The sequence below is a fragment of the Lutra lutra genome, chromosome 12 (assembly GCF_902655055.1).
Source record: "Lutra lutra chromosome 12, mLutLut1.2, whole genome shotgun sequence".
Taxonomy (NCBI): Eukaryota; Metazoa; Chordata; class Mammalia; order Carnivora; family Mustelidae; genus Lutra; species Lutra lutra.
In genome coordinates, this window is record NC_062289.1 from 27581816 (window position 1) to 27593934 (window position 12119).

Sequence of the window (12119 nt, forward strand, 5' to 3'; positions counted from 1 at the left end):
AAAATAAAACTTTTCTAAACTCATACCCCACTCCAGCTATTATTTCTCTTTTGTATTCCTCTTCACAACAGACTAAAGGAAAGGTTTACATCCAGGCATCCAGGTACTATATCTAATTTCCCACCTCCTATTCTGTACTTAGACTCTTGTTATAGGGCTTCTTCCCTTCCCCCACAATTTCACTATGGCTGCTCTTGTCCTTGACACCAGTGCTTTCCATGTAGCTAAACCAAAAGTCACTCTTTGTCCTCTGTGGCATTTGCTACAGATGATCATTCCTCCCTTCTCTTGATTTAGAGACATGTCCAGCAGTACTCTTTCCCCCTGCTTCACTGGCTGCTTCTCATCTGAGTTGCTAGCTTCTCCTGGGCTTGGTCTCTAAAATGTTGGTGTCCCTCCATAATCTTCTCTATGGGAGATCTCATCTGGACTCATAGCTTTCAATGGAATCCTTGTGCCAATGACCAATGTCATGTCAGTAGTCCTGACTCTCCAGACACATATTCAAGTGCCTTCTTGGCCTCTTTTAGGAACATCTAATAGCACACATTTATAATGAACAAAAAGAACCATTGATTTCTGTCTCCAAACCTATGCTTCCCTCAGGCATGCCTACTTCTTACTAGAAGTACTGTCTACCTGGTTACCCAAGCCAAAATCTAGGAGTCATCCATGATTCTTTTTTGCCTCAATTACTTATCTAATCCATCACCAAGTACTGTTGATTCTACATTAAAAATATATCTCTAAACTACTGGCTTCTCTCCATCTCCACAGCACCCCCAGTCCTAGACACCCTCCTGTCTTTTCTAGGCAACTCTAATTATTCCGCTAAGGGGCCTCTCTGAATCACTCCTTCTTCCCATACAATCAGTTCTCTGCATGGCAGTCAGAGTGCTCTTTAAAATATAATTCAGATCAGGTTACTTTTTTGCTTAAAGCCCTTGAATGACTTCCCATTGTATTAAAAAAAAAAAAAACAACCAAAGGAAGTCACACTTCTTACCTTGACCTGTCATACCAATTCTGCCCCATGCTGGCCTTGGTCCACTTCTGGACTTCATCGAACCGCCCTCACCCAGGCCCTACTGACCTTCTCTCTGCTGCTGGAACATTCACCCCCTCCTCCCCATGGCAGTGCTTCGCACTTACTCGCACACTCTTCTCTCCCAGCTTCCTGTGGCTGGCTTCTTATCCTTGGCATCTTACCAGATGTTCAACTTCTTGCTGCAAGCTTTTCTGCCTCTCCAAATCCTCTTCACTCCCTCACCATAATTCCTCTACTTCCATCCCACTCTGGGGCACCCCTCTCCCGTGTAATCTTTGTTGCAGACGTAACTCAGGAATTTTCCTGTTCATAATTTGCTATGATTTCACTGTCCATCTTTCCTCTCCACCCATCTACTCTCAAGTCTGATGGAAGCTCCATGGGAGCAGAAGTCTGTCTGTCTTGCTCACTGTTGAACCCTGGTTCTATAATGGTGCCTAGTGCCTACTGGGCTTCAGCCAATAGATACAGGGCAAATGAATGAATAAGTGAGTGAATGAATGAATGAATTTCACTTTCTAGCATATTTGAAGTGAGCAAGGGAAGCTGTGATGTGCAGGGATGCCGGCCCATCTCCTCCAGGGCACATTTTCAACAGGGAGAGAAGCTGCTGCCCCTCCCACAGTGACTGCATTTTGTGCCTTTCTGTTCTGAAGCAAAGCTCAGTCTGGCTCACAGAGAAAAGCTCTCTTCCGTGAGAAGACAGGACATATAAGAATTGGAGAACAACCTAAGACAGAAGAGTCTGCTGGGTTGGATAGAATCAAGGGTCAAAATGTTTGAATCAGACCTGTGGTCCCCAAACACTGCCAAGCGCCCCCCCCCCCCCAAGAGTCTCCTGGGGGGCATATAAACAAAGCAGTTTTAGGGATCCTACCTCGGGAAACTAAACTTAGAGAAGTCTCAGTGGGACACAGGAAGCTGAATTTCTACAAGACTTTCCCATGGGATTCTGATCCTTGAGCAGGCCCAGGAACCTCTGCTTTGTTTGGGAAGAGGGATCTGCAGGTGAGCTGCCCTTTGACTGGGTGGCATGGGGTTTGCAGCCCCGGCTGACCTGGTGCAGGGGAGGGGCACTTAGAGGCAGGAGCAGCAGGGCCAGTGCTGGGAGCAGGGGGCCATCAGTGTGTCCCTTTCTCTCCCCGACAGTGGCCCGGTACCGTGTGACCGTGTGCACTGGAGAACTCGAAGGCGCGGGAACCGATGCCAATGTCTACCTGTGCCTTTACGGTGACGTGGGGGACACAGGCGAGCGGCTGCTGTACAACAGCAGGAATGACACTGACCTGTTTGAGAAGGGCAACGTGAGTACAGCGGGCTCTGTCCCCGCCTACCCGGCCCTGGTCCGAAGTCCCCTTCCCCTGTCCTCCCTGTTCTGCTGAAGCTGATACGGGTGCCCTGGCCATCAGCAAACTAGCACAAATGACACCCTCTGGGCTCCCGGGGTCCAGCAGGGACCTGGAGAACCGCCCTGGAAGGGTCATGGTCCCTTCCCCACCCGTAAGCTTTGAGAAGGGGGCAGAACAGGAGGACATTTGGGGGTAGGAGCAGTACCTTTCTTCCTTCAGGAGTGGCCAGGAAGGGAGGGATGCTGGGCCTCTGGTTTGTGGACTGAAGGACCCAGGCTAGCAGATAGCTGGGACTTTTGCCTTCTCCGCTAGACATGACCACTGGGGGCATCTTCTCCAATTCCTTTTTGAAGGAGAAACCAAGAAAGATACTAAATGTGGGAGTGAAAGAGCTGGGTTCTGCCCCCAACCTCATCACTGATGTGCGGGGTACTCCCCCTCGTTTTCCCCACCTGTCAAATGGTTTTCTTGGTAGGTGGTGTGGGGCAATAGGGAAAGCATCAGGCAGATCTGGGGGCAAACCCTGTGTGGGGCCAGTCGCTCCATTCCCCCAGCCTCAGTCTCCCCACATCTAAAATGGGGAAGTGATGCCCACCTGTGCCAGCTGATATGAGAATTAGGAGCACAGCTGTACCACCTGGCCTGCATCACAGAGCAGGTGCTCAATAGGGTCATTATTGCAGTCAAGCGAGGCTCATGGTGCTTATCAGGTGAAGCCCATTTGCAGACTGACCTAGCACAATCCTGGGCTCTCTTCCGGCCTCTGCTGCCCCATCCTCAGCGAGGGCAGGGCAAATCCTGGAGATCGAGTGGAGGTCTCTCTCAGAGGCCACTCCAGCCGACCTTAGGGTCACAGACACAAGAAAACTATGGTAATCAAAATAATCTGTGTTGTGGGTGGACCCAGGCTCATTTGGGGAGGGCTGGAGGGGGTGACTTCACATAGATTTATACATTTCCTCTCTCTCTCCCATCCACACCCACCCTTTCCCACTCTTCTACCTCTTTTGAATCCTTTGTCCATCAATCAATTGCATCCTCCTCTTCCTGTTCCGGGAGGCTCCCAGGTGTGCTCGTGTAGGCTTGGCAGCTCTCCAGCCCCTGCTGCACTTCTGCTGCCCCATTGGCAGGCAAAACTGTGCAATTAGCAAGACCACTAGTTCTCCTGCCCTCCCCAGTCAGTCCCAGCCATGCCTTAAAAGCGGGCTGGTATCCTTCCGTAGCAGGAGCCTGAGTTGATGGGCCAAGGAATTAAGTCATGATACATGGTTAGTGACCGGTAACAGCTTATCCTATCCCTCCTCCTGGGGGTCTGCCTTTTAGGAGATCATAGGGAATGGCCACTGTTTAATCAGAAAATACAGCCCTCCCTTGTTGGGAACTTGACATGGAATGACTTCCCACTGGGAGCAGCTGGAGGAGGGGTTAGACCTGTTCTTTCCAGGTACCCCTCAACCCACCTGTGACAGACCAGCAGCTCCACCTATCAGCCCCGGCTTTTCTGATTTCTGGGTCTCTGTCTCCCCTTGGTGTTTGGGTCCCAAGGGAGCCCCATCCCACCGGCCTTGCTGTCTTCCCCTCCGAAGGCCGACGAGTTCACCATTGAGGCAGTCACCATGCGGAAGGTGAGGCGGGTGAGGATCAGGCATGACGGCAAAGGCGGGGGCAGCGGCTGGTTCCTGGAGCGGGTGCTGGTGAGAGAAGAGGGGCAGCCAGAGAGCGACAACGTGGAGTTCCCGTGTCTCAGGTACGTGGCCTGCTGCGCTCTGTGAGCTCCAGCTTCCGTCCGGGGCCCTGGCTTTGGGGACACTCAGCCCTGCCTGCTACCCCAGACCAGGAGCGTAGTCGTGGCTTGAAGAGGGGGCCCCTGCTGGTGGTGCTTAGACTGTCCCCACCCCACCTGCCGGTGGTGAGCCACTGGGGTCAGGTGTCCCAGGGCACCCCGGCCTGTCTATTTAAGTACCAGAGTGTCATTACTTTTTAAAGATACAGTATGGCAATTTCAGAATTTAACTGAGTTCCCGAGGAGGGAGCTCTGAACAGGTTCTGCCCCCTGCCTCTTGGCTTCTGCTGGCCACAGGTGTTCCAGGCTTGTCAGTAGCCATTTTCTCCCTGGGTCTTTGCATCATTTTCCCTCTGTACATGTCTGTCTGTGTTCACATGTCCCTCTTTTATGAGGACACCAGCCATTTTAGATGAAGGCCTGCCTTCATTTTAACTTGATTACCTCTATAAGGACACTATTTCCAAATAAGGTCACAGTCTGAGGTCCTGGGGCTTAAGACTTTAACATATCACTTTTAGGAGACACATTTAAGCCCGTAACGTGGCAGGTTGCCATAGGTGGTGGCAGTGGAGGTAGGGGGAAGGGGCTATACCAGAGATAGGTCCTGTAGGTAGAGTTCATGGGGTGTGCCCTCGAGAGAGAGAGGACTGTTGGAGACCCCAAGTCTCTGCCTTTGGTGGGTGGGCAGAGGCCGTGCTTCCTGCTGAAACCAGGAGCCTGGGGGCGGGGGGTGGGGAGGAAGGCCTGAGAATGGGGTCAGACTGGACTCTGGAGGCTTAGCTGGGGCATATTAGGTATGAGATGCTTGTGAGTTGAGTAGGCAGAGTCCAGCCTTGAGAAATAGCTCTAGTAAATGAGAGCACAGTGGTAGAATTTAAAATCAGGGAAATGGATGGGATCCTGGGAGAGAGAGAATTGTGTGGACTGAGCCCTGAGACTGGTCAGTAGGAGGACAGGGAACCCAGAAAGGGGACGAGGAAGACGTCGCTATGTCCACACTGTCTGCATGGCTATATACATGGTGAGGGAGGAGCTTGGGGCCAGGAGTCTAGCCACCTGCCTGCTGTGTGGCTTTGGGCACATTTCTTAACTTCTCTGGTCTTCCACGCCTTCCCGGCCAGCGCGTGTCCCACAGTGATGGCAAGGGTGAAATGGGGCTGCCCTCTGAAAGGAGCCGGGTCTGCCAATGACACAGGTGATGCTGATTGCAGGGCAGAAGGTCAGCAGAGACCCCCAAAAGCCCTAGAGCCCTCCCTGCCCCCAAACACTTAAAGGGTTCGTGCAGTTTTAAGAAAGTGAATTCCCGCCCCCTGCTGCAGCATGTACCCATGGCACCTGAGCGGGAAGTGCACTGCCCGAGGGATGGCACACCAGGCCTCTTTATCCACCTTCTCTGCCATGGTCAGGTGGTGCCAGTGTGTTAGCTCTGGCAGCTCTGTGAGTGTGGTGTGCACACTTGCACATTTCTTGTGAGCTCGGCGAAAGAGCCATAAAATCACCAGCAGACAGGCTCACTGATTTTGCAGTGTCTCACGCTGAACCTGGGCCCAAGTGTCTGAAGCAGAAAGAAAATGACTATATTTGGAAATATCTATTAATACCCTTCAGCTGGTAGTGAAAATGACAAGCCATGGTGTCCCTTTACCGCTGGGGTGGGCCTGGGGATGGGTGAGTGGTAAAGAGAGCGGTGGGAGGGCGCGAGGGGTTTCCCGATGGCCACGGGCCCGCTGGATTCCACGCTCCCTGTCCCTGGGAGTGATGGCTGGGCCACACCACACTCTTCTCTGCAGTCTCTGTCTGTGGATAATCCTGGGTGACCTCCACGGGACAAAGGGAGAGGCTCCTAATGGGTTGATTGGAGGGACTCAGGGCAGCGGTCCCTGCTCTCAAATCTCTTTCCCATCCCCCACCCCCATCGTCAGTACCAAGAATTCTGCAATTGCGTCTTCCTATCTTGGAATCCCAGACAATTTTGGTGTTCAAGACTCGCAGCACCAAAACCCATGCCCAGTATAATCACTTAGCAGCCGACTGACATCCTGTGCGAGGTAACAGCCAGCAGGCAGCAACATTCTGTGGGAATATAAGATCACGTGCTTAGGGAGGGAGGGCAAGAGAGAAGGGATGGGGACCCTACCCTCGGGTGGGATATATTAGCAGAGGGACTGTGGTTTAGGGAGGCCTGAGCTCCATGTCAGGAAGGCTGGAGGGGAGGCCATGCTTCGGCTTCCTTTGCCGGGTTCCGTGGCCAGGGAGGCAAGTCCCTGCCAGGAGTGGAATAGAGCTGGGTTGCCAAGATGAGCTCTGACATAGAGGCAAATGGGGAGACGCTGATCAAAAGGCGAGCCCCTTGGCTTCCCCACGGCAGTGGAGAACATTGAGGGTGCCTCTTCTGCTGCCATGACCTGTATCATGGACCCTTGTGAGCACTGGGGCCTAGGTGTCTCCGCTTTGCACAGTCATCTGATTTCTCTGGATGCATCCCAGTGCTCTGTGGGGAGGGCACTTTCCGGGTGAACCAGTCCAATGCGTTGCTCCCAGGTGGATGGCCAGCAGAGAGCTGGGACCATGGCCCACTCTGACGAATAGATGAGTCACTGCCGTCAGATCCAGCCCTGTAGGGTCCAGACCCAGCTTCTCTTGTTGGCAAATCTCATCCCTCCTTGAGGACTCTGAGCAAGCCGCTTCCCCACAAACTGTCCTCATTTCTTAAATTCCTGTTGCACTTACTTTGGTCCCGCAGCCATCCTTTTTCTGGCCTTCAGTGCCTTGGCTAGTCTATCCTATCTTCTTTGTCTTTTAATTTTTTTTTAAGATTTTATTTATTTATTTGACAGACAGAGATCACAAGTAGGCAGAGAGGCAGGCAGAGAGAGAGGAGGAAGCAGGCTCCCTGCTGAGCAGAGAGCCCGATGCGGGGCTCGATCCCAGGACTCTGAGATCACGACCCCAGCCAAAGGCAGAGGCTTTAACCCACTGAGCCACCTAGGCGCCCTCTTCTTTGTCTTTTAATTGAAGATTTTATTTATTTATTAGAGAGCTCTCATATGCACGAATCGGGGGAGGGGCAGAGAGGGAGGAAGAGAGAATCTCAAACAGACCCTGTGCTGAGTGAGGAGCCCATCATGAGGCTCCCTCTCCCGACCCTGAGATCCTGACCTGAGCCAAAATCAAGAGTCAGCTGCTTAACCGACTGAGCCCCCCTGGGCACCCCTAGTCTATCCTATCTTAACTAGACGGTAGGTTCTCTAGGGGCTGAGCAGTGTCTTACTGATGTCAGTGTATCTTTTCTGCCTTCTTCCCCTCCCCAGAGCCCTCAGCACAGCGCTGTGCATGCAGTAGGCTCTCCCAAAAAGAGGTGATTGTTTTTGAAGAGGACAGTGAACCCATGGTGTTCTTGGCTTTCAAGACGAACTCTTTACTGATTGCCAAGGTCTTACATCCTGTGAGCCTTCTCGTTAACCCCACACGCTGGTTACTCTTCCCCCTCGCTGCCTACCAACCCCAGGGGCCTTCGCTCAGCTCCTGCGGATCTGTTCCATCCCAGCATGTGCTGCTCCCTCGGGAGGGCACCTCCCTCTTCCCCTAGCCAACTCCTCATCACCTTTCCAACCTCAACCAGTATCCTTTCCTCAGCGCAGTCCTCCTTGCCCAGTCTGGGCGGCGACCCTTTGTTCTCAGCTCCCGTGGAGTCTTTTCCTCTGCTGAGTGCCCAGTCTGACCTCCCTGGTGACCCTGCAGGGACAGCGGGACAGTGAGTGGTTGGTCGTTGGCCACTCAAAGAGTTAACAGCCCCTTGTCTGCCCACCAGGTGGCTGGACAAGGATAAGGATGACGGTCAGTTGGTCCGAGAGTTGCTGCCCAGTGACAGCAACGCAACACTGAAGAGTAAGTCGTCCTGATGACCAGGTGGCGGGTGTGTCCCTGGTAAGGGAGGTGCCCTCCCCTTACTGTCCGGAAGCCAGCCCTTTGGAACAAGCATGAGCTCTTCACTTCATCCCCCCGCCCCAGGCAGTAGTGGGGAGGGTGGAGAGGAAGAGGCGCTGAGGAAAGATCTGGAATTTCTTCGCTCTCTAGGCTATGTATACAGTGACTTCGTGGCACTGGATGTGGGGCCCTGAGCACACACAGGCCTCTGTGGACACGAGCGACAGAGGTGGTAACACTAGCCAAACAGGCATTTTTATCCTCCCTTAGGCACAATGGGTACGGATCTTTCCAGGTGATATACTGGAGCATTGTCAGCATGGTGCCCTGTTTCGTCATGGGGCTGTAGGTCCCCAGCAGAATTTCACCCCTGGCTGGCTCCTCCTGAACCATTGACATCTTGAGCCAAACATGTACCCTTCTGAGCCTCTGATCCTTCGCTTGTAAAGCCAAGATCAGAACCCTTAGCAACAACACTGCGCATGTCCTTTGCAACACTGTCTGCAAAGCTTGATGCTTCTTTGCCTCCGTTTCCTCATCCGTCAGATCAGAAACTGGACAAGGTGATTACCTTAGGTCCTTCAAGTCTGTTGCACTCCATATTCTTGGAATGCTTTCCTGTTCTCGGTGTGCTCACACCTTGTGGGCAGGCCAAGCAGAGGTCAGCATCCCAGTGTTGCCCATGAGGGGACCCCCACAGAGAGGAAGGCAGTCCTGCCCCACCATGGGGCTACTTAGAGCAAGGGCTCAGCGGCCAACCCCCAGCCCAGTGTCCCACCCGGGCTGCAGACCACCCTCCTACAGACCACCCTCCTGCTCCAGCCCTTCCCACCCGACCTGCTCTAACCCCTCCCCCTCCCTGCCTCCCACCCTGGACTTGCCTAGACTTCCGCTACCACATCAGCTTGAAGACAGGGGATGTCTCTGGGGCCAGCACAGACTCCAGGGTCTACATCAAACTCTACGGGGATAAATCTGACACCATCAAGCAAGTCCTTCTGGTCTCCGACAACAACCTGCAAGACTATTTTGAACGTGCCCGGGTGGATGAGTTCACCCTTGAGACCCTGAACATTGGAACCGTAAGTCTCCTTCCCGAGACCATGCGACATGGTCTCACCCGCCCCTGTATATATCCACATGCGGGTGCACAGCCCTGCTCACATGAACATGCACACACACTTACACATCACACGCATACGCGCACTCACATGCACATGGGGGGAAAATGCCCACTTGGAGGTAGGTGAGCTGCGTAGTTTTCCTCCATGACCCAGAGCAGCAGAAGATACATGAACAGTAGGGAAGCTTCTGCAGTCCATTTAGGGGTGGAATGTCTATTTTGGGGATCCGTAGTCCCAACATTTCCTTTACGTATATAGCCAAGACCTTGGTGGCTAGGTCCCAGACACTGGAGAAAGGGACACCAGCATGCAGGGCAGGAAAAGAGGGGCTGAAAATGCTTCCCAGTTTCACACTCGAGTGTGCATCTGAGGTATTCTCAGGAAACTCGTTTCACTGCTCACCCTGAACGACACTGGAGAGACTCTGCCCTTGAAGATGGCAGCTGATTGTCTCCCTCTGTCAAGGCCCCCGGTCGCCCTGCTGCCACCAGTCTGAGCTCTTTATCTGGAAAAGCACAGATTAACCCCCTCATAGTATTGGAAACTTTTCTAGAAATTTCTGAGCTGGGTTTCCTATTACCACCTGCCCTTCTCAAGGTGTAGCTAGCAGCAACTGGGATGCTGACAAGCTCTCCTGTCTGCAACCCTACACTTTCCTGCAATCCGTTTCCCTTCTCTCTGAGCCTCACCCTATTTTAGATACTCCAAGAACATGCTCACAGGGAAAGAGCTCCTGTCAGTCCTTTATACCTGATGGTAATGAGCCTAAGTCAAGATCTTCCTTCACTAAAACATATTTACATTTTCAGCTGAATTAATAACCGTAGAGTGAAATGCTTTTCCTTTTACTGAGGGTTTCTTACAACAGCCAGTGGATAGATGAAACGTCTAAGGGGAGGGGAATGGTGTTTGGGGCCTTTCCCTGTATTTTTGAAATGCTCCCTCCCGCAGCAAGCAGTGTGGCTTAAGAGGTTGGGAGGGTCAGTCTGGCTGCTGATTGCCTGAGGCCCTTCCTTTCACTTCCTCCCAAGCCCACCAGTGACTTCACCTTTGTTTGCCCCATTCATTCTAACAACTGGGCATGCTAATGGGACTGCTGTTTGCAGTAATTATGTTAATAATAACCTAGCCCCCCCCCCCCCACAAGTCATCCTCAGTCACTAGCTGCTATTGATGGAACTGGAACTGTTGCTCCAGGGAGGTGCTAGGTGTGGAGGCCAAGAAAAACAAGCCTGTACCCACCTCGAGTCTAGCCCTGACATTAAGTGCAGCCATCTTGACAAAGCAAAAGCTGGCACCTGGCACCCCCTCTCCCCCCGCTCCCCTCTGCTCGGTAGTAGATGTGAACAAATAGTTAACTTGTAAAAAATCACAATCCTGCAAGACAGGAGTCTCCCTCGGTTTACAAATGTCCCAGTGCTAAATCTCAATAATAAGGATGCTTGATAGGAGGAATGTGACCTTCCACCAGGAAACTCCCAACTGTCTTCATGCTAGTGCCTCATTAGAGGGAAAAACGGCCTTGGCTTGATAGTAACCAGGCATTCAATATCCTGACAGTCTTCTTTACCCTGATAGTCCTTCTGAATATCCCCTTTGTTCTCACCCACCGTTGAGCCCACCCCTACTCTGCCTTTAAAAACTCTGACTGTGGGGCACCTGGGTGGCTCAGTGGGTTAAAGCCTCTGCCTTCAGCTCAGGTCATGATCCCAGGATCCTGGGATCGAGCCCCTCATCGGGCTCTCTGCTTAGCAGGGAGCCTGCTTCCACCTCTCTCTCTGCCTGCCTCTCTGCCTACTTGTGATCTCTGTCTATCAAATAAATAAATAAAATCTTTAAAAAAACAAAACAAAACAAAACTCTGACTGTAATCTGGTTCAGGGTCCAAGTCCCAACTCCACTGCGTCGGGTATACTTGGGCCCAAGCTTAAGCATGTCACCTCAGGGTCTAAGTCCCAACTCCACTGCGTCGGGTATACTTGGGCCCAAGCTTAAGCATGTCACCTCAGGGTCCAAGTCTCTACTCCTCTGTGGTGGGTATACTTGGGCCCAAGCTTAAGTTTGTCAAATAAACCCTTGTGTGATTGCATCGGTGCTTGGCTCCTGGGTGGTCTCTCAGATGCGAAAACTCGGGCACAACACTACGCCTTCTGGAATGGAGAGAACTTAAGGAGTTCTGTCCTTAAGGAGCTTCCCACTGGGTGAAGCAGAAGACCCTTGTCCCTATCTTTACTCATCCAGCTGGTTCTGTCACTGTCTCAGCACCACAGTGAAGCTCTCCTGTGACCCTTGGTGCCCACCGGAAAGGCTGTCGGGCTTTGTAAAGAAGGCTGGTTTCCTTCTTACAATTCCAGGGGACCCGGGCTACAGGCACACAGTTGTGATGGTGTTTTCATTATCAGCCCAGAGAGGCACTTCATACTCGTAAGAACAAACACAGGGCTTGGGGGGACAGTCCTCTCGAACTAGCCTTCTGGCCCCAAACTCATGGCTAGCATTGCCTCTCCAAACCATAACAGAGACGATCTGTGGGGGAGGCTTGGCAGGGATCTCAAAGGCTGGTTGATCATTCCACCTAATGTTAGAATTGCCCTGCAAATAGCATTTCAAAAAAGCACTCAAGCGGTTTGAACATCGAAGAACCAACTCGTCCTAAGGACGATAACACAATGGTCTACATAGTCGTCTGTGTGAAACGTAAAGATGTTAACATGTAAAATAGCCAAGCAAGTGGACTGTTGAATGTTACTGGAGAGAGAAGGCTGTTCATCAGGGCCAAGAGTGAGAGGAGGGTTTGAGCATAGAACCACAGAGAGGCTGTCCTGAGAGGTCGTCCACCTATCCGGTCACCGCTAGACGGTATGTCAAAGAAGCAATGCAGAAAA

The 12119-nt window shown here is 52.2% G+C and overlaps 1 protein-coding gene across 2 annotated transcripts in view; it reads left to right on the forward strand.

Annotated features, from left to right (window-relative positions):
* Positions 1–12119, forward strand: part of LOXHD1 (lipoxygenase homology PLAT domains 1) — a 154144-nt gene that overhangs the window by 68468 nt on the left and 73557 nt on the right. For both annotated transcript variants that reach the window (XM_047697662.1, XM_047697663.1), the window contains exons 13-16: positions 2198–2352; positions 3984–4144; positions 7995–8071; positions 8996–9192. In XM_047697662.1, coding sequence (XP_047553618.1) covers positions 2198–2352; positions 3984–4144; positions 7995–8071; positions 8996–9192 — 590 coding nt within the window. The remainder of the gene's footprint in view (positions 1–2197; positions 2353–3983; positions 4145–7994; positions 8072–8995; positions 9193–12119) is intronic.